General features: G+C 41.0%; 1 protein-coding gene across 3 annotated transcripts; it reads left to right on the top strand.

The window, feature by feature from the left end:
• The first annotated feature begins 9,289 nt into the window (after positions 1–9,289).
• On the top strand, positions 9,290–20,056 carry zgc:153993 (uncharacterized protein LOC767645 homolog). Of its 3 annotated transcripts, none has more exons than XM_020653818.3 (6): positions 9,290–9,572; positions 12,291–12,339; positions 13,404–13,625; positions 13,943–14,075; positions 16,890–16,994; positions 17,108–20,056. In XM_020653818.3, the coding sequence occupies exons 1-6, from the start codon at positions 9,503–9,505 to the stop codon at positions 17,204–17,206; spliced, it is 678 nt and encodes a 225-aa protein (XP_020509474.1). In that variant the 5' UTR covers positions 9,290–9,502; the 3' UTR covers positions 17,207–20,056. The 3 variants fall into 3 exon arrangements, with proteins under 3 accessions (XP_020509474.1, XP_065808588.1, XP_020509475.1); XM_065952516.1 differs by having other exon boundaries at positions 9,292–9,572; positions 13,384–13,625; XM_020653819.3 differs by having other exon boundaries at positions 9,294–9,572; positions 13,464–13,625.
• Positions 20,057–21,279: the final 1,223 nt, after the last annotated feature.

Genomic DNA, 21,279 nt, shown 5'->3' with positions numbered 1-21,279 from the left:
CTTTTCTCTAGTCCTTGACTTAAACAGCTTTTAGACACAAGCCGTCCCGTCCATGTAAACACGGCTCTGATAACAACACAGCCAGCGGGACTCGAGCTTCTCACTCATTGTAGACAGTCGTGACTCAGACACATTTACAGGATGAATTTGATGTCTGCTGTATTTATGTGTAAAATGTTGCACCTTCTTCCTTTCACCTAACGAGCATTTCTTTGGGCAGTAAAGCACCTCTCACAGACCAGCATCACTAGCTGCTTTAAAAATATTATAATAGAAATAACAACAAAAGTAATAATCCTAAAAGCAACTCAAAACACAGAAAAACTATGCAAATTAATCTGATAGTCAGACATTTGAAAAACGTGTCTAATTTTCTTTTTAAAGGCGAAGCTGAGGATATCGGCTTAGGAAGAGTGTTCCAAAGTGTCGGAGCCACAAAAATCAAAGGCACAATCACCTTTTTGTTTTCCGTCAGACACAAGGAAGAACACCTGAGGGTCTTCTGGTGATTGGTAACTAACGAAGGGACAACATGAGATTATAGATATGTGATTAACAACTTTGATATTGGGACCTCGAAACTTTGAATTTATGTACCTAATTTAGACAGCAGCTACCGCTAGTTGCAAGTGTAAGGATAAATGTGAAGCTAGCATTGCTCAAATTCCATTTTGAAGTTATACTAGGTCAGTTTCTGTCCGCAAATGACCAGAAAATGTGTAAGGATTGTATAGGGTTGCAACTGATTCGATTAAAGAGAAATAAAAGCAGTAACGAACTACAGAGGAAACAAACCCAGACAACACTGTTAAATATTAAACACATCGACGATCTTAAAAAAAATGTTCAGTTCAACTGTGGCCCAACATCTGCATCATCTGAGTGGGGTCATCTTCCTTTTTAGATCTCAGTTGGTTCAATTGTTTAATTTAAACGAACTACTTTTTGTGTATATTTTCACAGTAAGCAAGGCAAGGCAAGTTTATTAATATTAATATAGCACATTTCAACAACAAGGCAATTCAAAGTGCTTCACACAAGACATCAAAAAGCATCATGACAGAGGAAAGAAAAGAAACATTAAAAAATAAAATTTAAAAATCACTGAAATTATCAAATCTGAAAATATGTTCAAATAAAAATATAATTCAAATGAAATTAATTGAAGTAAAAATATAAAAAGAGTTAAAAGTTACAGTGCAAAGTTAGAGTTAGAGTTTAAAATCGTATTAAAATTGTTTAATTAAAGGACAATTAACCTATAATGGGTTATTTGTGCCTTACAAATATTTTAACATTTGTTTTGGACAGCATACCCCCTCCTCTGTGTAGTGGACCCCTATTGGTCTACAGCATTACTAGCAAAAGTAACTTCAGCATTACTTTCTATATGTTAATGACCACCCTGGTTGACAGCATTGGTTCCTGTTTTTTTTATTTTTTTAAGATTTAGTTTTGGGCTTTTTGTGCCTTTAATGGAGAGAGAGTGGGGAATGACATGCAGGTTAGGAGCGACAGGCTGGACCCGAACCCGGACCAACCCACCCTGAGGACCACAGCCTTCACAAGTGGGGCACGCACCAACCATTGCCCCACCAGCGCCCCTGGTACCCGGTTTTATCCAGATTTGCTCAAAAGTATCAGATCAGAGGCAATGGAAAAGTACAGGCGTGTTAGGACCACGCTCTACATTCAGTCCAATCACAGGGAGGTGGCTGAGCACAAACCGGACTGGCTGGTTTTTGATTGTGTGGTTCAGGTGGTGGTGTTTGCTGGGCGTGGTGAGGGGAGAGGATCATTAAGACACCAAATCACATGAACTGCTCTACCTAGTTCTCACACACTCACTATTCAGTGAGAAAAAAAAACAACGACTGCAGTCTGTAAAGAGGCAGCAGGAGAGATATGCATGTGTGGTTCATTGTCGTCATCATGTGGTGGTTCCTGGAATTGCTGTTAAATGCACAAACAGGAAAGGTGACTGAACAGAACAAAAACATGGACAGACAGCGAGACAAAATGAGATGAAATGTAATTAAAAAAGAAAAGAGGGAAAAAGAAATAAAAAATACATCACATAACATACAAAGCAAGAGTAGAATCTTGTTTAAAGACAGGATTTTAAAGATGTCCTTGAGTTTGCGAGCCTTATATCCTCAGGTTGTTGAAAGATGTTAAAATCACTGTCTTCTTTAGTTTCAAGCCTCGACTTTGTAACGTCTGGTAAAGCCCAACCTGAGGAACTAAGGCTGCAAGCTGGTAGATAACAGGGACATTTCAGTTTTTTAAAAATGCATCCATGTTTCCCTCATTAGCGTTTTTTTCCTTTTTTTCATAGTTTCAAGAGAGAAGAGAATAAATGAGTTTACAAAGACATTCAAATGGACAACGTGCCTCAGCATCCTCCCGTTGAACAGGATGAATCCAGAATATCTATATGATTTATGGGCACCAACATTTTGTAAATTTGCAACCAGAGTCTGCGCAGTATAGGGATCAGCTGAGGTTTTTTGTTATTGCTATTGATGTCAGGTCGCTTTGTGCCAGCAAAAACACAAATTTAACCTGCCAATTATATATTTAAAAAATACCTCAGGTGGGTACAGTCCACAGCAGAGAGTGTGGGTTCAAAGCTGACACTCACAGTTATCTAAATTTAATGACACTTGTGTTAGTGTTTGTTACGTTTTCAGGGTTACATAGCGCTGCAGGAGCCGCATTCGCTAACATGTAATTATACGGCTTTATAACACCAATTAATGTTTTTTGTTTTTTTTTCTTAAATACGTTCTTGACTTGTGTCATTACAACTTATTATCTTGACAAAAATAAATGACGTTCTTTTTTATTTTATGATTTTACCCATGTTCCAATTGTTAAGATAGAGGAGGCGGGGCTTATGAGCTACACTGCAGCCAGTCAACAGGGGGAGCTCTAAATCTTCTGGCCTTCCATCTTATGCAGCATGTACACCATATATGGCTGAAGCCAATACCAGCTGGATGAGAGAGACGCAGGGCACACACCTGGGGACAAACACCCCCTGTGTGTGTGTGTGTGTGTGTGTGTGTGTGTGTGAGTGTGTGTGATATCATCATGTCTAACATATGCAGAAGTTTTTGTTAATGTACTCTGTTTTTGCATTTTTGGCTTCATTGATAGGACAGCTGAAGACATGGAGAAAATGTTGGGACGAGATTAGACACGTATTGAAAGGTTGTGGCTCCGATTCAAACTGATGCATCATGACCCACAGCCTCTGGGATGCCTGCTCTGACTGATCTAAACTAGCAAGCCACATGCAAAGGTTATGCAAAAGCATGGTATGTATGTGCAGGATGAGCGTTAATATCAAGCCTCTCATTGGTAACACATTTGTCCTCTGTGGTAGAACCACTGCAGGTTTCTGATTCTTTTTGCCTGAGGCTAATAGTTTCAGATAAGACTTGCCACGTTTCAGCTTCCATAGCCACATTATCATTTATTGATTTGACAACAACGACATAACTGTTATAGTGTGAGCATTAACCACATCCCCAGCCACAGACTCAACCAGCACAGAGCAGCTGTGATTATACTCTGGCTGTGTACTGTCTCAGCTTTTAGAGGAGGAGTGAGTTACACCCAGGTGTACAGTATCTCATCATTTCCTCCTGTGTGTAGCAGCTGCGGAGGGTTGCCCTAAAATGACGGATAGGACCAACACACTTACTAGCAATACCCTTTGAGGGCCCTCCTGCTGGATGTAGTCACAAACTGCAATAATTTACAACATCTTCATGTAAGGGGCTGCACAGTGATGCAGTGCCCTGTGACTGATTGTCAACCAGTCCAAACTGTAACCACCTTTCCTGTACAATATCAGTTTGGGGTTCAGTGCTTTGCCCTATAGGACACTTGACAGATGAACTGCAGAAGCTAGAATTGAACTGCCAAACCCCCGATTGAGAGACAATCAACCTCACCACTGATCCAAAGCCATCCCTCATCTTGAATTTAGCCACATGATGCTGCCCTGTCACACCACATCTATAGCGTCGACAGTGCTCTCTAGGCATGCTCCGTGTGTTGACGATTTCTCCAGCAGGAGTATAGCAGCTGATTTTAATGACACAGCTCTGATAAAGCCATGGTGCTGTACATGCTAAATGTCAAACTGCAGACAGACTGATTCAGCAATTCCAGATTGATTGTCTCGTCTTTACTTCAGTGGAAGATGGAGAGAGAACAGCAGACCTGGAGTGGACTACTGCGGTTCTGGAGTCCTTAGGTTTTTTTAATTACTTCATTTGTCACTCATAGAGCGAGCAAGGTTGATCAAAAGAACTGAAAAAAACAGAAGACGTGCTTTAATCTATTGTGGGGAACTTTTATTTAACGCAGATGTTTTCAACCTCTATGGACAAGCATCTTAAATTTTTTTTTCATTATTATTTGGGGACTTTTAATGGAGAGATAAGACAGCGGATAGAGTTGGAAATCAGGGAGAGAGAGTGGGGAATGCAATGCAGGAAAGCAGCCACATGTGTGATTTGAACCTGGGCCGCCCGCTTGAAAGTTGTCACTGTTCAGGTCTGTGGAGCCTTGTGTGTATTTGAAAGTTACAAAAGCCAATCAATGGCCTGGTTTTAAAATTCCGATTATTTTTACTGAAGTTATGCTGTTAATTTTACATACTGTGCTCAGGGTCTCACATGTCTCACCTGTCTCACAACTACTGTTTTAAGAAATACATATTTTTTGTTACTTTTCTTCAAAACAGCAACTCTCTGAGAACATTATTTAAAGTGCTCACACGAGGGGACCCGGGCCCAGATTTGTGTACACTTGACCCCAAAGTTCAGTTAATTTGATCAGTGTGAACAGAACATACTGTACTAGGGTACCAGACCCGAGTCCACTTGAAGAGGTGGTATTGGGAACGATTCACATGTACTCCAGTACGGTCCGTGGGAGATGTGAAGGGAACTGTGCTCAAACAAAGAAGTGGACCGCTATATTATAGATATATGATAATGTAATTCTAAACGTCTCTGTCTGAGAACATATTTTAAAGTGCTCCACATCAGAATTTCAGTCAGAAGTCGCTTTGACTTTATACGATGAGAACGTTTCAAAAGTCTGGCATGTGTATTTTAGTTAAAAACAGGAAAACAAATTTGAACACTCACCTGGTGAGACGTCATGTTGAAACCTGTGCCATCAACGAGGTTGCAAGCACAAACGAGAACTGTCAAAACAACAATCTGAATATGGAACATTTTCTGCTGCCACAACTTGACGGAGTCCATAGTTATCACAGCATCTATAACCTTTTGTTTAAGTGTAGTTGAGTGTGACACCTTTTGTGACACAGTAAAGACATTTGAGCACAGGTACAAGATGTGTTAATTAAGGTGGAGAATGAAGTTAAACAAGAACTATTGAATGAAGAGCGAGTTGCAATAAAAACTAATACCAGGCCAAATGTGCACGACATATGTGATAATTGCAAGAACTTGAAGCGCTGCTTAATTTAATTATAGTTTATTATATAATTTTTATAATGACTGTTTTCAGCATGCTCATTGCTTCACTTTTATTCAATGCTGGACAAACTCTCCCGATTTAACGTCCCCGTCGCCCCCTGCAGGTGGATTACAGACTTCCTGTTTTAAGAGAATGACCATTTGATGACCTGGTGCGGTCAGAACAACCTGGAGCTTAACGCTCTGAAAACAGTGGAGGTGGTTGTGGCTTGTGAGCTTTTATCGCGCTTTTCTAGTCTTCTGACTACTCGGCAGGTCACACCTACACATTCAGACCCATTCACACACCGCTTTATAGTAACCATTAGCTAATCCCGTTCATACCCTGCTGATAAAGCAGTGGGAGCAGCCTGCGGTTAAGTCTCTTGCTCAAGAACACATCTGATATGTGGCGACAGGAACTGGGGATCGAACCCCCAATCTTCCAGTTAAGAGATGACTAACTCTAGCACTGAGTTATAAACTTACTGTAGTTGAATTTAGCATTGTATTGAATTGTATCGCACCAAATTGTATCGCACTGAATGACTCTAAATTAAAATGTAAAACTATCCGAAGCATATCCTGGTCTATGTATCGAGATGCGTATTGGGAAGGATGCACATTCTTACTGAGTAGTGTTTTTCCTGATAACTACAAACTGTCAAGTTGTCACTCTCCATGAATCTTTGCTGTGTGCTGTGAATGGCCTCCTGTAACCCAGACCTGGGGGGAGCAATTACAGTAAAAACTAGTCTGTGGGAATAGACAATCATGTTTTCTTTTGTATACGTCATGTAGAGACATCAGTCAGTTATCATGTTCCTGATTGGCCCTGCTCTGCATGTTGCAGTAAACAACATTTGGCTGCCTACACAGCATGGCTCTGGGAACTCGACACACAACAAATTAGGTTAACACATTCAAATGGACAAAGCACAAGCAAATTAGGAAAACATCCAGAAATTGTTCTAAATTATCATCCTCATTATCACAAACATGATCATCATCATCACATTCTATTCTAAATGAATGGATGAGGGACAAGGGGCACAAAAAGTGGTGATTGGATGAACAATTCAGCTTCATTACTTGGTTGTGGTTATTTGTGTTAGTTTAAAACGTTTCAATGTCAAGGAATATAAAACAATAGAATATGTTTATTGTCATTGTACATGTATATATATCCAATACTGTGTTGCACTGACCTGAGAGGAGTTCAAATAGAATAATAAAAATACATCTTAAACTTAAAACCAAACATGCTCATACAATGCCGTCAGATACAGCCTAGCGGTTATGTTGCATGCCCATGTATGGGGGGGCTAGTCCTCGTCCGAGGGGACGTGAGTTTGAATCTCGACCTTAACCTTTTGCTGCGTGTCCTCCCCCACTCTCTCCTCCCAACCTTTCCTGTCTCTCTTCAGCTGTCCTATCCAAAAATGGCCCCAAAAAGTAACTTAAAAAGTGCATACCAACATACACATAGACGTATGGTAGCAGAGAGGTTAGTAACTTATACAATAAATGATATGATAGAAGAGTTGTTCACTTTACGGTAAAAAACAGTAAAACCTGTTGGTTAGTCTGTTGGGGATTGCTTTAATGAAACTTTGCAGGTCAAATAGTCCAATTGCACTGACACAATGGATGTGGATCAGCATAGACTGACTGACAACCAAAAACTGAATTTATCTTCTGGTGCGTCAGGTGACATCTAGCCCAAGGCTGACAGAAGCAACCAATGGTAAACAAATGTAAGGGGGAGAAAGAAGGTTCAGCCTGTTTATAATAACAAGGAAAAACATTGACAGTGAACAGCGTGACCTCTTGTCTCCTCACATGATGTGAAACTTGAACTACAGCTCCATGGCAGCCTTTATGTCGTCTAACTTAGCAACACAAAAAAGCCAGTTTCATGCAAACAGATGCTCTGGGCATGAACATACAGGAGCACAAACAGACTTCTTATTTTGAATGTTTGCTTCATGCCAGAGAAGTCACATTTCGGTGGCTATAGGTTGCTTTTTGGTGTAATGATTGAAGCAGATTCAGCCTTTTCTGATGCATCTTCCAGTGTGCAGTATGTGCAGGACGACACTTAAGTGTTTGTATGATATGCGCTAAAGGAATGAACAAAAAAAGGACGTGATAGTTTCTTACCGAAAATAACATGAAAACACCTCCACAGAGAGAACTTGCACGATACCATCGGTCTGATTGATTTAATTACACAAAAAGAGGATTAAGCTGCTAATAAACTCAAGAGTTACAGCTTAAACATCCCTTTCGATGCACGTAGCAGCCATATTGGATCTGAACTCGGAGTTTCCGAATCGTAATTACGACTTCAGGGGGGCGTTCCAGTTGACACTACCGACTGGGAACTGGCAACTTCCCACTTACGAGATCAACTGGAATGCACCATTAGCCTGTCGTTAGGTTGACTGAAGTTAGGCTGAGACAGCAATTGCAGTGTTTTTCTTTTTTTCCCTCTTGTACTGTCTGTCTCAGACAAGAGGGGGGAAAAGGTCACCACATGTAAGCAAAGAGAGAGCCATTTTGAGCGAGTAGAAGAAAGAGTTGAAGCAGAGTGAAGGAGGAGTTGGATGGCGAGTGTGGTGGTAAGAAGAACTGGCTGGAACTGAATTAAACCAACCAACACAAGCCATTATAGAACGTCCATGGAAATTACAAAAGTCGGAGCCTCGTTAGTATGGTAAATGAAACTGTGAAACTTTGGACATCTCCAGCTTTCTTTTCTTGCTGCTTTTTAGACACTATAAACATTTCCCATTGAGGAACTATGACTGAGTGTCAATGTGTACTTGGGCAAGACACTTAAACCCAACTTGCTGTTGCTGCTTAGTCAGTGGTGTGAGATAGTGTATGAAATTGATTCGTTAATACTGATGGACACATTAGCAGCCTCTGCCATCAGTGTTTGAATGTGTAAGTTTGACCTTTGGTGTAAAAGCGGTTTGAGTAGTCAAAAGACTAGAAAAGCGCTACAGGCTACAAGCTCATGTCCATTTACCGTTTACATATCTGGCCATGTCCTGATGTCCACGTTTATCTCTATCTCTATCTAAACATGGCGCCTTGTGCTTTTTAACCACCTTCAAGTGGACACTAAAGGAATTGCAGTTGTTTGCACTTCCGCATTGTCTACAGCAGGGGCCTTCAACAGGTAGCTCGGGAGCTACCAGTAGCTCGCGGGCAGGTTTTAAGTAGCTCGCCTATAGGTTGACCGACTGCGTTAAAAATATATACATATATCTGATGACAGTAAATGCACCTCTTCCTGCTATCCATATATTTGGTCCATTAAAAACAAATGTAAAGTAGAAATGTTTTTTGGACCTTGATGTGAATTTAAGATTATTGATGAGCATTGGCTTTTTACAATTTCACCCGTGTACAAACAGCAGCTTAATTCAGCTGATGTGCACTATGTAAATAAATGCAAGCGATTTGATGCAAGTAGCTCTTGGTCACTTTCATTTTTTTCAAAGTAGCTCTCAGATGAAGAAAACTGTTTCTTAGCCCTGCTTTAACCAATAAACAAATTAGACATTGACACCACAACCCGTTGTGTGTACCAGGCTGTAAACATGTTTATTCCTGCTCTATAAGTGGACAGTTTATCATCAGAGGGCTTTTGGAGTCAGCCTGAAGTGGACACTCGAGGAACTACAGTTTTTTTTTTTGCACTTCCGCGTTGGTTTCATATTTCACCTCCGCTTCAACTCTGGAGGTTGCCTCTCACAGCAACGGAGGAAGGGAAGAGGCGTGCCGGCCGGTGGTGTCTGTGCGTTTCCGTGCCACTTCCTGTATTTTCGGCGGAGGGGCAAAAACTTTTCTCGGCTCGGACACGGCCGGGGACAAGTTACTTTTTGGCCTTCTGGCGTCAAATGGTTTAACTTATCATCTAAGTGTCACTGCATCGCCCCCAGCTCGCCTTTCCCCCCCGAGCTGACAGAAAGTTTGGAGCCATGGCTGACGGACGAGAAGAGGAGACGAGAGAAGAAGACCAGGAGCTTCTGGGCGCAGTGGGAGGGGAAGGTATGTGAAGCCATGTCTGCTCTTATTCTCAAACACAAACACAACTTTCAACCATACTTTTCTATTCTTTAAGTAACATTATTATTATTATTATTATTATTATTAACAAGGGATGTGAAAGTGTTCCTCTGCCGCGGTGAGAGTGAAACTTAAAGTTATTCAAAAGAGGACAAACATTAAAAACCTCAAATACCAGAGGATGTTTTCTGTCCCCCCATGCTTTCGGTTTTAACTTAAACTTGCGGGAAGATATGTTCATACAATCTTAAAATGTATGCATATTAAATCAGAGCCTTATAATGAACCTGTGAGGCCTTATGTCTGAACTGCCCTGTCATTAAAGTGCTCTGGTGACAAACAAGGTCATAAAAGAGATTTTAGACCGAGTCAGGTCACTGAGTCATAGAGCTACTTATAGGATTTGAAAACAAGGAGAAACAGACATAATTAAGTTGTACAGGTGTGCTTTTTTTTATTTATTTTTTATTAAAGAGGACATATTCTCAATTCAAATTCAAAAAACTTTATTTGTCCCCGGGGGGCAATTCAAAAATTAACAACAGTGCAGGTACGAAACATTTTAACCTGAATATAAAGTGTCAATTTAAATACAACTTAAAGCTTAAACTTAACTTAAAAATACAAAATATATGAGTGGACAGTGATCGGACTAACAGATGTAAACAGAACTATGTGCAGTAAACGGGAAATTACCATATATATATATATATATATATATATATATAAGTATTTGTTCTAGGCTGGGGGTGGAGTCGATGGGTGGGTGGTGGGGGGTTATTCCTTTATTGGAGGGATAGGACAGTGGATAGAGTCAGAAATCAGAGGCAGAGTGCAGAATGAGTGGGGAATGACGTGCGGGAAAGAAGCCACAGGTTAGAATCGAACACGGGCCACCCGCTCTTGCTGACTACAGCCTCTGTACACTCTGCCCTAACCAAACGGCCACCGGCGCTCTGAGGGGATTTTTTTTTTTTTTTTTTTTTACAAGAATCCAACTTGTGACATCACAAGTTGAGCAAATTTGAAACGGAGCATTTTTCTGTGTTGTAAGACCACAGACAAAGGACCAGATGGGTTTATTTCACATTTTGTGGGTGAAAAATCAACTTTGACAGTGTTTTTGAACATATTTTTGGGTAACCTGAGTGTCTACCAACCCACAAAATGTGAAATAAACCCATCCAGTCCTTTGTTTGTGGTCTACGTAAATCTTACAACACAGAGAAGAGTGCTCCGTTTCAAATTTGATCTGGTTAAAAAAAAAAATCCATCCCCTCCCCTGGGTGGTATCTCCACCCATGGACTCCACCCCCAGCCTAGAGCAAAACTTTTGCGCAGGTCAGCCGTTTTTATTCTTGCCACAGAGGAGTGATGTCTACCAGAAACCTCCTCTGCTGTTTGATTCATGTTATATTTTGACCAAAGCACAGCAAAGATGTTTCATTTAGACCACAGGGGGACTGTTTGAAAAAGGGTATATTATGTCCTCTCTAAAACAATGTGGGACCTTTAAGGCCCTGGCAAAGAACTAGAGGCGACAAAGGCGGCCTGTGGCGTTGCCTCATGTTTTGGCCAAAAAGTTGCACTAGAACACACCGCAAAGACTTCAGCCGACGGCCAACCACCACGTACGTTCTGCGCATGTGTAAGAGGAAATAACTCTCAATGCCAGCAGGGGGCGATAGTCCGTTGTTATGATAGGAGAAGACCATTTGTGGATGTGGCTCACCACTCGTATTATAGGTCGTCTACTAATGGAGAATAATGTCTGATGAAAAGTTGAAAATGGCGCTGGCGTTGTCAGTCCTTGGTCTTTTAATGGAAAAAAAAAAAAAGAAGAGGCGAGAGCGTCAAATGAGGAGAAACTGCCCTAATGGGTGAAAGCATGGATACTACAGCGACATGCTCAAGGGGCTTGTCGTGTCGAGAGCTGGAGATGAATGAAACTCGAACAGCCAATCAGAGAGATTCCTCTCACCGACCACCGATTCCACATGTCGAATCGGCCGAAAAAAGGCAGACTGGTAGTGACACACCGCAAAAATTAGGGTGACAACAGCTCACCGGTGCTCCAACTAGGACCTCGGGCCGACGATGTCCTTGGTGTGTCAGGGCCTTAAAGAACACTGAAGCTTCAGTGTTTATCCAGCTCTGCATGGGTCTGTAAACCTTTCTGCGTTCTAACTTCTCTCCTTTTTTCAAAAGGATCTCCATTATTGATCCTAGTTTGAGCACGTTTCTGCTCGTGGAGCTTATTAGAAACATGCAGAGGCTTTTAAGGTCGGGTACAATCACTTCTATCTGTACCAGTGCTCGTTCAAAACGTCCGTCAAACCGCCTACTTGTGATATGAATCAGGTCATATAGGCCACCTCAAATTAGCAAGGAGCACATGACGGTATATTGCTACATGATTTATTGAGCACAGCCTAACCATATCTCTCCATTATTCTCCACTCCTCTTGTCCCAATAATGTCTGAGGACATATTTTAACTTTAAAACTCAGGAAAATGTCAAACTGAAACACCATTTTAAACTACATGTCAACATTAATATGGAGTTCTTCATTTCATACATGGTCTGCATCATTGTAGTAAAGATACGCCTAAGTGAAGAGTTTATATTAATACTTTTTTATAAATATGTTTTCAAACTAAACTAACTGTACGCTATTATCAATCTTCTCATTGCTTCAGATGTCATTGATGACCCCATCATTGATCAGGGAGCGGTGGTCCTCAGAGGGTAAGTTCATAAATAATCCAAATAAAAATGATTCAATCACAGATTTCCAACACAAAGTTATTATTCATGGAGACCCAGTGACTTGATTCTTCGCTGGTTTGATCAAATTAGACGGGAGGTCAGGTTGTTTCTGCAAAATCAGGATAATTGGAGAACGTTAATAATGTTCAAAGAGAAGGACCATCACACTGAGCTGCAAAGTGCGAAGCGATGTGGATGAGGGTCAGCACCTCCAAGTCCGAGGCCATGGTTCTGTTTCTGGAAAACAGCGGATTGCTCCATCAGGGTGGGGAGCGAGTCCTGGCTTCAACTGAAGGAGTTTAAGTATATAAGGGTCTTGTTCACGGGTGAGGGTAGGATGAACTGTGAGAGTGACAGACAGATGCCTCCTGGACGCCTCCCTTTGGAGGTTTTCCGGGGACACCCAACTGGGAGGAGACCCCGGAGTAGAGTTCTGTGGAGGGGTTATATAACCCGTCTGGCCTGTGAACGCCTCGGATTCCCCCCAAAATGTTGCTGGGGAGAGGAACGTCTGGGTTGACTTACTGCGCCTGCTGCCATGGCGACACGAACTCGGACAAGAGGAAGAAAATGGATGAAGAAGGACCATAATATTTTTCTATATAACATAACATTACGATTACATGTTGTATGAAACCCATCGAACATTTACTGGACTGGAGGGACGTTAAAAGAGCTTTTCAGCACAGCCTGTGTGTCTGTATCATTGAGAGCTGATCTGCAGTGCTGCAGGCGTTAACAAAAAGGGAGAAGAATTGGTGTCATTAATTTGTAAGAATTTCATTGATCTCATGTAGTGATTCAACCCTTTTCACAGTGAGTGCAGATTATTTGGTATCCTGATATCCTTTAAGCCTCCAGTCTGTCAGACTTTCATTGGTATAAACAACTCTGCTGGTGGTATTATTATTATTATTATTATTATCTAGGTCCACTTGTGGAGTCTACTTATACCATGTCTATATACATAGCATAGGGTATTTTATATGTTTTAATTGTTCCTTCTGTCTTTATCTGCTGCAGAGTCTTGCTTTCCTTTACAGATTCAAAATCGGGCGACGAAGCAGACAGTCCATGACCCTCACTCTGTGTACATGTCCTAGGTATGTGATTGAACGTATAAACGCCGAGGAGCCCGGTCGACACGTGTCGCCTGAGGATCTGGGAGGAAGGTCGAGTGAACAACAGGATCCACAAGTCAAAGAAGTGGTGGAACAGCTGCTAAAGATCGCTGATGAGCTGAACAGGAACGCCGAGCTCCAACAGTAAGCTCAGCTTCATGATAAAAAAAAAAGATGCTAGGATCAGATCAGTCAGCAGAGGCCTGTGATAGATTTTTAATATGAAAGATATCTTTGAGCATATTAAGACTAAGTGAAATCAATCAATTTTTTGTTAATTGTGGTGAATTCTGCACTTTATTGTTATTTTTCCACCTGTAATGCAATCCTTCTCATTTTAGCCATATATTTGATTAATTAAATTAAAAGCCTCTTATTAATTAGATGCATATTTTTAATCGGTTAACAGCACTAAAATGAATCCATTGTGACATTAAAGTCTTTTCTTGCTGTCATGTCAGACTCATCAACCAGGTTCCAGGCAACTGCGCCCAGGGTATCTTCATGAAGGTGGCCAGAAACATCTTTGCTGATGGCATCAACTGGGGTCGTGTGGTGGCTCTCTTCCATCTGGCCTACAGACTCATCTACAAGGTGATACACTTTTCAAATCCCAAACACAACAGAGCATCACATATTCATGTCGGGGTGCTCAATGTCTAAGTTGACGTAGATTTGTCTGTTTTATCCAAATAAATTATGACTCATAGCCTGTATAAGTATAAATATCATCTTATTTATACTTTTAAAGTAATTCCCAAAATATCGTAAATCATTCTCCTAAATCTCCGATTTCCTAAAACGTACCCTGTTAGCGCACTCACACTAGGCAGTCCATACCGCACGCTTCACCCCTAAAGTCCAGTTTTTTTTACTAGTGTGAGCTCTCCGATCTGTGCTCAAGCGCACTTCCTTGGCCCTAGCACCCTTGAAAGAGGTGTGCTTCAGCATGTTACAGTTAATGCACGAGCACAAGCATGAAGGCGATACACAACGTCGACAGCCTTCATTATCGAGAAATCTCGGAGTGTTCTGGCTGTTTCTGACTAACATGACTCAAAATAAGACACAAATTCAGTAAAGGAGCTGTCATGTTTTCTGTGTTGTTCTCTGATGTGCAGACGCGGATTCGACCGCTGGTTCCTTGTAAACTAAGCATGCTTCATATTCACGTAAAGCCCAGCATGTGTTGTATGACGACGTCATGTACAAGAGGTAACCGTGCTCAGGCCCGGTTAGTCCTGGAGCAGTGTGAGTGTGTGTTTATTGGCTTAATTTGATTAGCCTTTATGAAAAAGAAACTAAAAGGACAGAGGTGTTCAGCTCCCAACGAGCAATTTCATTTTAAACGGGAACGTTTTGATGTTCTTTTGATTTTCTCTTTTACAAGGAACATTAGTCATCAGCACAGTTGCTTGCAATTGGCTGGCGCTTCATATTAACGTGAAGCCCAGCATGTGTTGTTACGGCATTACGTACAAGAGATGCATAATGTAGTAGCAGTAGAAGCAGATAAACATCGCACAAAAGTAAGGAAATTAGTGTTTGGTGGATTATGTCTTGGCTTCTTGGCAATAAATCTTATACCGTTGGAAAGCCTGTTTATTTCCCTTTTCAAATGGTTTCAAAACGTTTGTAAGGAACATGCAATTGTGGGATGAGCAGCAGAGCTAAGTATGTGGGTTGTGAGAAACTCTGAGTGAAGTCCGAGTGAAAAATTCTGCTGTTTGAGTTCACACATACAGCTCCTCCTGAAAATACGAGGAGTTTTTCAGGAGTTTTCTGGAAATGTGAAAGCCCTTTCCTTAAAGTCTGCTGACCTGAATTCCTTGGGCAGCTATTTTCCGTGCCTCAGGCCTTCGACTGCGACTGTGCTTTTAACCTGAGTTTTTCAGCTGTGCCTCAGGAACACATTGAATACCTCTGCCTTAGGATAACGGTAGTCAAAGAGGTCCGATATATAGCGTGGAGAGAGGCTATCGATAAGCGGAAAGGTCTGCAGTTCATTCCTAAGATTGATTCTAAAGAAACTAGTATTCAATGCAAAGAGGCTGAAGCAGGCGTAAGGTGATCACTTTTCTTGGTTCTGGTTAAGAGTCATGAGCATTGATGGAAACGGTGAAAAAATGTAGTTTGTTACAGTTGTGGGCGATATAACGGTATTAGATTGTGAAGGATTTTAACGTGCTGACGATCTGCCAAGGCAGAGAGATCGTAGAACCGGGCTAATGTGTTTATTCTATCATGCTGCAGTTTATGCTATTACACAGACGCGTCTCCCTCCCTCCTTTTTTTGCTCCGCAGCGGTGAAAACGAAACCGAAACTTAAGTCCGCAAAAACAATTCCATCCCGGTTATATGCAACTGTTCTGATATTTTTCCAAACTGACACAGCGTGAGCAACAGTTAACTTATCTGCATAGTTTGCATAGTTAAATTTACATCTCAGATAGCGACACAAGAAACCTTTTAACGAGCCGGAGAGACGTTAACAGTCTGCAGAGAGTCAAGACAGAGTGGACCTCAGGCAGACAGTGATGGGAGATATAACCCCGGTGTTTCAAATGATGCTGTCGGTGTTTTCTGCTCTCTCAGTTTTTAAAAGTTACTATCAAGCTTCTCCTCCTGAAGCTCACCTGTTGTGATAACTGAATTTATAGGGATTACACTAAACGACGTTACAAAGCAGCAGGCAGGTGAGAGTGAGTAACCATGGTGACTGTCTGTCTGTCAATCAACAATGTCCCGCCCCCTCTATGAATTAAACTCTTCTGTTAGTAAAACTTACTTTGATCATGTGTCACAGAATGAACACATTATGTTTGATTATATATAAACTAAACTAAAGTTAGTCCAATGATGTAATAAAAAAACAAAGACTACAGCTATAGCTACGAAGCTATAGCTGTAGGAACTCTGCAGGGCTAAGTAGAACAGAAACACAAGAACTCGAAGTCTACATGTTTTTAAATGAATGCATCACTGCGTGAAAATGTTCCCGATGAACATAAAAAGAGGACACATAACTAAATCATAATTTCAAAGTGGTAAGGAATACCTTCAAATTGTTCATAAATATTGATCAAATTGAGGGAAAGACATTTCTGTTGCTAAAGATGTTCTGGGTGAGACCTCCAGACCTCCTGCAAAGATGTTTTTCAAATAGATTAAACTTGTCTGCACAGTTTTTGTGCATTTAAAAACATTATACAGGGAAATAAGTTTTGTTTGAACTGGTCAGTAACTTACAAATTTGTCTAAAGATCAGTATGAAAGAAATCGTGATAAAATCGTGATAAAACCGTGATTGTGATTTTTCCCCAAAAAAAAAAAAAAAATCGTAATATGATATTTTTACCATATCGCCCACCTCTAGTTTGTTAATATTAATTTGTTTTTATTTCAAAGGCGATAACAAGCAACCATCTAGAGAACATCAAAATCATCATCAGCTGGGTTCTTCAGGTCATCAGAGAGCAGCTCCACACCTGGCTCGTACAGCAGGGAGGCTGGGTGAGTGATGGATGGTCTGTAAGGACCTGTCAGTCATGTGCTTAAGTCATTTCTCACATATTGACCTGTCAGTAGGGTCCAAAGCTCTAATCCTGCTCTCTGTACCTTTCCAGGAGGGAGTGATCCGTGGGATTTCTCGCTGGAGGACAGTAGCCATAGTAGCATCAGTAGTATTAGTGGCAACTTTTGTTTACTACAGGAGAACACGCTGAGATCTGCAGATCTCACAACCAGGACCGCAGTGCCATCACTTGGGGAAACGCCACTGCATAATAGAGCCAGTTTCTAGAAACATTTACGACCACTCCTAAGCCTCCGTCTTCTAATGCAGAGGAGGTCAAATACTGTACTAAGAGGGGAAAACCTCTTTTCTTTTAAGGATTTCAAGAGCCAAAAAAGTGCTTTTACAGTCTGCTGTCCATCAGGCGTCTCAAGCAGCAACTTCAAACTTAATTTCATGGAATGACACGTTCAGCTGCATCACCACCCACAGCAGCCATTTGGAGGGTTTCCCCCCGGGTGCAGCAGATGATGGTGTTCATGAACAAAGGATGTAGCAGTATGTTTCTTTTTAAACACACTGGAGGACCAAACCCCACCTGAACCACAGGTCTCAAGATTATTATTTTTTTTTTTTGTGGTCCAACCTGAATTTGACCAGCTTCTATGTGGATCACCTAAAATGACAAGAAAAGGTCGGAGAAAAATGTCTGATGACAAAATATGCTTCAACCTAAGTTTGCTAATCACGATTCAACAATTACAGAGCAAGTTGGCTTTAAAAAAAAAACGAAAGTGTTTCAGTTAAACATTTAACAGCTTGATTTCCAAAAGATCATGTTTACTCAAATGTTCACTAATCAAAAGGCACAGAAAACGAAACTCACCAAATCCACATTCATCACCAGCTGATGTTTCTGATGTGTTCATCTTATGTACTGTGTTGCTCTATTCGAGTTTTTTTTAAACAAAATATACTCAACAACATCTTTGATTTCCGCTTCGACAAACGTGAAAACGATCTTCAGCCAATCAGATCTGATTTCCAACACCTTGTTCAATAAACTTCACACTGCAAACCTTAAAGGAAGAATATGCGACTTTTTGATCCAGTAGATGTCGCCCTTGAGTACTAAACCAAAGCAAACTGCTGTTTGGCGACAACTCCGCTATTCTCCAGCCTCCGATCTCTTCCAGTGGCACACCTCCAACTCCTCTCCACTCGAATTCACAGGAAGGAGTTATCAATTAAAACGCACCATGAAGCGTAAGTGGTGGACACAATTGTCCTTTGCTTGAGCTGCAATTGCCTGTGGCCTGAATTGTTGTGTTAGCATGCTAATGTTAGCACACTTTAGTTAACTAATAGCTTCATAGTGATCTACAGACACTTACACTGAAATACTTTAAACCACAGACACTGGCTTTATAAGTGTCTCTGAGTCAGCTAATGCTAACTTTAATGTAAAAACAGAGCATTGGCTGTCCGGCATCTATGCACAACATGGTATTGCTGCATATGTTTGTTAGAGGGTGAAATACTTTACCGTTGTTGAATCAGCATTTAAAGAGTCAGTCTGTTAGCTAAGTAAATATTGAATGTGGTCTGCTGACTGTGAACGTACTGTGAACACGACTGCTTTTTAAACTGGCTCAACCGAACCTCACAAGTAGATTCATTTTAGCACTAACTTAGCCTGCTTTGCTAACAAAGGCAAATTCAACTGATGCATTGGAGACAGGGTTGTGAAACTCTGTATCAGTAGGATTTTGCTTTTTCCTGACTTCATTTTCGCCTGATCTGATTCCTCAGGTTGAGATTTGAAGCTGTCACATTGGTCTACGTTTGAACTCGTACATTGTAAGAGCTTCAGTAAAGTAGAGTATGACAAAGCAGCCTGACTCTCCAACATCTCAACCTCGTCGTCATTCCCAGCTCGGTTGCTCTGTGTAGTATTTTAACATCATCCTCACATAACATTTTAACAGTTAACAGTTAAATTTGTTTTTATCTTCTACCGCTGCAAAAAGCATTCATTTTTTCTTGTTTTTTTATTTGTAAAAATCTCGATTAAGATTCTTGAAAACATGAGAAAAAGGACCAGACTTTAAAAAAGAAAAGAGTTGTTCCGTGGGTAAAGGTATAAATGTTTAAAGGGGTCATATTATGCTTTTTCTGGTTTTATATGCTCTTTAGTGTGTTTTCCAAGTGTCCTGTGCATGTTCAGGCACATCTATGTGCAAAAATTCAAAGTGCGCGGAAACGCGGCTTCTCCTACCTCCTCCTGTTAGCTGCTGCATGTAACGCTCGGTTCTAGCCCCCCTCGATAAAAAATTGCCAGTGTGACGTCTTGTCAGTGTGAGATCACTGATCTAAGCCCATTGTCTCCCCTGCAGCTCATGTTGCACGGCCGTTAACTTCTGTAGCACGCCCACAATATGCCGTAGCCTGCGGTAGCACAGTAGTGCTAATGTTTATGCTCCCCTCGGAGCCAAAGTGGCTGCATTCCCAATATGGTAAAAGGGGCGTGACATTTCCGAGAACCGTGCTGAGTGACTGGTCAATTACGGCAGAGCCGACAGGCCAACCAATCAGATCAGACGTGGCACACGTGGGGACTCTGAACGCGGGCACTTCAGAGCCTCAGAGAGAGAGTCAGAAGCGAGCCGGTGCATGGAGCGGCAGTTCATGAAAACAGACACTTTTTTCAAACTTTAGCTATTGTGAACATACTTTAGTAGGTACAGGATTAAATATATGAACCCCAAAAAGGGCAGAATATGACCTCTTTAAATCATGTTTGTTGTTTTAGCTTTTAAGGGTATTATTTGTTATGATTTATTTTGGAACAGTCGATGGCTAATAACAAACTTTTATCTAGTGCCAACTGAGCTTTTATCAAATATTTTTACTGTCAAAATGATTGTGCAATGTTAAAGGGACGTTTACTATTTATCTGCGGTTTTCAGGTGTTTCGTAAAAATGTGACCTGCTTATTTTATCGTCAGTGAAATGATGTGATTGGACTCGAGTTCTGTGAATAAATATGTGTTAAACCACACATCTCGCTTTGTGAATTATTCACCACATCTGGGTAATGAGCTATCTAGCCGGACATATGCAAGATGCAACCTGAAAAAAAAGTGCAGTTCCAGTTTCTACTGACCACTTGAAGCATGCTGCAAATGCCCTTGGAAGTTCCATTGGCGACCATATTGAAAAGCTAACTTTTAAAGCAGAAAAAAACAGCAAACAAATAGCTCATGTTTTTAGTTGCACAAAATGAACAGGTGAATCTTTCACTCCTGACACTATAAATAATTTGATCTATTTAGGTAATTAACCATCTTAACCAGATAACCTTATGTGTGCTCCATTTCAAACAACCACAAAAAAATAAGTGACACACAAAATAACACACACACTTATTTTGGAGTTGGTCTGCTGTCAGATTTAAATTCATCTTGCTGCTGTAGATAAAAGACACATCCTACAGATCAGTGATGTTTTCTGGGTTCATTGGGTGTTTTGGGTCTCGCAACATCATGCGTCCTCGCCTATGCAACCCAGTCGGTTTTGATCAAGCCCCGACTTAAATCCCAGCAGCATTAGGCCATGAATCCCCCCTTTCTATCCACAGCCACCTGGAGACTTTCTCTGCTGCCCCCGTTGCAGTCCTGATGGCTGTTCTCCTCAGTTACCCTCTCATACTGAGCAGGGTGTAGACTCTGTGGAGAGAGCGGCCTGCAAAGCCTCAGCAGCTTACCTCAAATGGGTAACAGTTCACTTTCCGCCCTCGTTTCCGGCTATACTCAGGAAGTCCCTGGTATCTGGCCAGGGCACAGTCATTTCTCTCAGTGCAAGCTGTCTTTAGGCCTCTGATAAAATGACGATATCTGGTCACAAGCTCTGAGATGTAGTTTGGGCTGCTCTCCTGCCTTGATGAATGATATTGTACAGTAGTTTAGTCACTGCTCTTGATAATGCTGGTATTGACGGTCTAAAGCCAGACTGTCTCCTGTCATTTCTTTTCAATCACATTGATACCAATAGTTCAATATCTATAGCTCAAGACTAAAATAATACAAACATAAGAATATCAGATTGTCTTGATTGTGTCATTTTAGTGTCTGAAGTTTTGCACATAAAATTAGACGAAAATTAGACAATTTATTTACAAGACAAAGCTAAGTCCAATGATTTTCTAATTGACTGTCCAAAAACTAAAAATTCTTAATTCACAATTTTTAAAAACAAAAAGCTGATCTCAAGAAGAATGAGAAA

Source organism: Labrus bergylta, chromosome 3, assembly GCF_963930695.1.
Source record: "Labrus bergylta chromosome 3, fLabBer1.1, whole genome shotgun sequence".
Classification (NCBI taxonomy): Eukaryota; Metazoa; Chordata; class Actinopteri; order Labriformes; family Labridae; genus Labrus; species Labrus bergylta.
This window is presented reverse-complemented; position numbering and strand designations above follow the sequence as displayed.

Coding starts and splice junctions, on each gene's coding strand:
- zgc:153993 (XM_020653818.3), top strand. CDS start 9,503: ATGGCTGACGGACGAGAAGAGGAGACGAGAGAAGAAGACCAGGAGCTT. Junction 13,626..13,942: donor AGGAACGCCGAGCTCCAACA/GTAAGCTCAGCT, acceptor CTGTCATGTCAG/ACTCATCAACCAGGTTCCAG. Junction 16,995..17,107: donor TCGTACAGCAGGGAGGCTGG/GTGAGTGATGGA, acceptor GTACCTTTCCAG/GAGGGAGTGATCCGTGGGAT.